Here is a 4,168-nt window from a genome sequence, read left to right as displayed (position 1 = left end):
TATGATAGCGGTCAAAGTCATTCAAAAAGCCATTTAACTTCCTTAATTAGGAAGTTGCTTGTTTCTTCTGAATTAAGATTACCAATTTCCAACAGATACTTGCAGTTTTTTAATTGAAAAGAATAAAGTAAAGTTAATTTACGAAGAACCACAACTGATCAAAAGGAAAAGAAAAAAAAAAAAATCAAAGAACTGCAATTTTACGAAATGAAAAAAAAAAAAAGAAGAAGAAAAAGAAGCACAAAACTAAGGCAGGAAAGAGTTTTTTTTAGCTCAGTTAGGATGCTTGTAAATTTGTAATCTTTGGTGGGAAAAGGAATTTGATTGCGAGAAATCAAATTCCGGTAATTCAATAGTCGGAGTATTCTATTCTTATATTGGATTAATTCTGTAATCTTCTTCGGGAATAATTTATTTTGAATTTAAATAGAACACGTAGGAACTTAAATAGATTGTTAGATCGACTCAATGACTTCTTGAATGACTTCAAAGACTTTGACCTAGAAACGCAAGGCTGTTGATTTTGTCACTCTCCTTTTTGTTAATGCCTCCTCCCTGCAAGTGTATTGCACCAAATACACTTGCAGGGAAAGTGGCGTTAACAAAAAAAGGGAGTGACAAAATCATTTCCCAAACTCAAATAGACTCTTCGATCAACGCATGCCGTAAAAATATCTCGACAGAATAGCTTCCCTATAAAAGGCTGTTCTGTTCGACGGTTTCCACCCCTCATTCTACACTACCCCGTTTACTTCATAAAGCTCAAGTGCAACTATTTTCTCTCTTGAGCATTCTACTATTGTATTTGTTTGATCAGTTCCCGTAATATTGTCAATAATTTTCATTTGGTTATCGAGGAAAAAAATGGCTGGAAAAGGACAAGGACCTGCGATCGGGATAGATCTTGGAACGACTTACTCCTGCGTGGCCGTTTGGCAGCATCAACGCATTGAGATTATAGCAAATGATCAAGGGAATAGGACGACGCCATCTTACGTTGCCTTCACAGATACAGAGCGTTTGACCGGCGATGCTGCGAAGAATCAAGTTGCCGTGAACGCAACTAACACTATTTTCGGTATGGTCTAAGCGCTAAAAAATTGTGCTGTTTTTATCCAAGTACAAGGAATTTCTTTTGTTGATTCTATTGCATGCTTCTATGCCTTGTGTGTTTTACAGTGTTGTTATTTCTTCATTAATCTGCCAAATAATCAGCGCTTTTTAATGCCCGCAACATCTTAGAGCCTCTAGTTATGCATGTCGTTTTACACAGATTATACTAGCTATTAGGGAGAAATCCTTTCCTGTCTTAATCTTGTGATTATTTGGAGGATAATAGATAAAAGTAGCATTGATATTCGCAAAAGTGCATTGATATTTGTGAAAGTGTATTAATATTTGTACTTTAATGATTAACGAAGAGTTGGACATTTAGGTGGAGAATTTGGGTCTGGACTGGGAGTGAAGTAGTGTAAACATGGGAGAGATTTGAGGCCGGTACAGAGAGTGGTTATGGAGTTTTGGTTCATGTGATCTAAAACCTTGCCTCAGACGCCCTTCCTACATCAGTACTACACTACTACTGCTTCAGCTTGTTTGTAGCCTGTATTGAATGTGTTTTCCTTTTGTAAAAGTGTCTAAACTAGCAGCATAAATTCGTACAATATAATTGTGTTTTGTATCTCTTTTCTACATTGTTGTACCCTTTCATATATTTAACACATATCTCTACCTAGTTTGCTATTGGTTTTTGGAATTTTGGTTGTTCCAGATGCGAAACGTCTAATCGGAAGAAGGTACAACGACGCCACAGTTCAGAGTGACACCAAGTCATGGCCATTCAAAGTCACACCCGGTCAAGACGACAAACCAATGATTGGAGTGACATACAAGTATGAAGAGAAACAATTCTCCGCCGAAGAAATCTCCTCAATGGTCCTCGTAAAAATGAGAGAAATCGCAGAGGATTACCTCGGCACCACCATCAAAAACGCCGTCATCACCGTTCCTGCCCACTTCAACAATTCTCAAAGACAAGCCACCAAAGAAGCCGGGGCCATTGCCGGCCTCCACGTCATGCGGATAATCAATGAGCCAACTGCAGCCGCCATTGCTTATGGTCTCGATAACAAAACCAGTAGCACCGGTGAGAAAAAGGTGCTCATATTCGATCTCGGGGGTGGAACATTCGACGTCTCTGTATTAACCATGGAAGAGGGTAAATTCGAGGTTAAAGCTACGGGTGGGGATACCCATTTGGGGGGTGAGGATTTCGATAACAGAATGGTGAACCATTTTGTTCAGGAATTCAAGAGGAAGCACGAGAAGGATATTAGTGGGAACCCAAGAGCTTTGAGGAGGTTGAGGACTTCTTGTGAAAGGGCAAAGAGGACTCTTTCGTCGACAGCTCAAACGACGATTGAGATTGATGCGTTATACGAGGGCATTGATTTTTTCTCGAGGGTTTCTCGGGCCAGGTTCGAGGAGCTGAACATTGATTTGTTCAGGAAGTGTATGGAGCCAGTGGAGGAGTGTTTGAAGGATGCAAAAATTGACAAGAGCAATGTCGATGAAGTCGTTCTTGTTGGTGGGTCCACTAGGATTCCAAAGGTCCGGCAATTGCTGCAGGATTTCTTCAATGGGAAGGAGCTTTGCAAAAACATTAACCCTGATGAGGCTGTGGCTTATGGTGCTGCGGTTCAAGCAGCGATTTTGAGTGGGGAGCGGATTGAGAAGGTTCAGGATTTAGTACTGGTGTTGGAGGTCATTCCGCTTTCCCTTGGTTTGAATGACTCTAGGGGGGTTACGAAGGTTTTCATTCCAAAAAACACGAAGATTCCAACGAAGAAAGAGCAGGTTCGGCAAACTAGCAAGGATAACCAAACCAATGCTTTGTTTCGAGTCTATGAGGGGGAAAGCACGCTATCCAAAGACAACAACTTGTTGGGCCAATTCACAGTGACTGGATTTCCTCCGGCTCCTAGGGGCGTCCAGAAGTTCAATGTCTGTTTTGACATTGATGAGAATGGTATTCTGAATGTGTCTGCAGAGGACAAAACTATGGGACAGATGCAGAAGATGACGATCACCAACGATAAGGGTAGGTTGTCTAAGGAGGAGATTGAGAAAATGGTGCAGGAGGCTGCGAAGTACAAGTTGGAAGACGAGGAGCACAAGAAGAAAAACAAGGCGAAGAACGCGTTGGAGAATTACGCTTATAACATGAGGAGCGCTATTAACGATAAGAAGAATGGCGCGAAGATTTCTCGGGCTAACAAGAGGAAGATTAAAGCGGCGCTTGAGCAGGCAATTCAGTGGTTGGATGAGAACCAGCTCGCTGAGAGGGAGGAGTTTGAGGATAAAATGAAGGAGTTGGAGGGCATTTGCCACAATATTGTGGAGCTTGATTAAGATGTTCCAATCTTCAGCTTGAGGATTTCAGTAATGCCGATCAAAAAAAAGCTTTAGGATTTCAGTAATTCCTCTTTGTCCACTGCAAACTATGAACATGTAAAACCTTTCGGGTATTTCTTTTCTGTATTTTTCTGTTTTGGTTTTTTGGTTTCGCTTCACGCAGAACTACATATTGCGTCTTTACTATGTCATTCCCTTCGGCTGCAACTAGAATGTGAAAGTGTTCTGCAAATTTGTTTTCCCTTTCCCTTATCTCTCCCGAATTCCTCTCTCTTACTTCCCTTCCACACTCCATCACCTCCACTCTTATCGTCTCACACTCCCATCTCCCTTCCATTTCTCTACGAATAACAAACCCATCTCCTCGTCCTATTTTTTTTTTTTGGCTGAGAGAAAATGCACTACGCAGTCAGCAAGGGAAAAAGGAGAAGAATCTGGTATGTGAGAAGGTGGGAAAATCATCCCATGCATTCATATCATCAAATCTTTAATCCAAACTCCATTTTCGTCCAAATCACGTACCTCTGTTCATGGCATATTTCTTCCTTGTTGATGTTATTTTTAGGCCTGAGTTTCTTCACAAATGTTTTAGAGGGGGTCAAGAGATTTGATTCCAACCCAAGAATCGTCCAAAACGGTCAACAATTGATAGAGTTATCGCCATTCAAAGTTCTGTAAAATTCTCGGATCTTGTTTTCCAGGCAGATTTAGCGATCCTTCTAAACTTTAATTTTTCTACTACTTAGAGTGGTTT

At 40.9% G+C, this 4,168-nt stretch overlaps 1 protein-coding gene across 1 annotated transcript; it reads left to right on the top strand.

Annotated features, from left to right (window-relative positions):
• The first annotated feature begins 663 nt into the window (after window positions 1-663).
• On the top strand, window positions 664-3,666 carry LOC131319113 (heat shock cognate 70 kDa protein 2-like). Its single transcript, XM_058349234.1, has 2 exons — window positions 664-1,078; window positions 1,772-3,666. The coding sequence occupies exons 1-2, from the start codon at window positions 865-867 to the stop codon at window positions 3,409-3,411; spliced, it is 1,854 nt and encodes a 617-aa protein (XP_058205217.1). The 5' UTR covers window positions 664-864; the 3' UTR covers window positions 3,412-3,666.
• Window positions 3,667-4,168: the final 502 nt, after the last annotated feature.

This window comes from Rhododendron vialii, chromosome 3a, assembly GCF_030253575.1.
Source record: "Rhododendron vialii isolate Sample 1 chromosome 3a, ASM3025357v1".
Lineage (NCBI taxonomy): Eukaryota > Viridiplantae > Streptophyta > Magnoliopsida > Ericales > Ericaceae > Rhododendron > Rhododendron vialii.
This window is presented reverse-complemented; position numbering and strand designations above follow the sequence as displayed.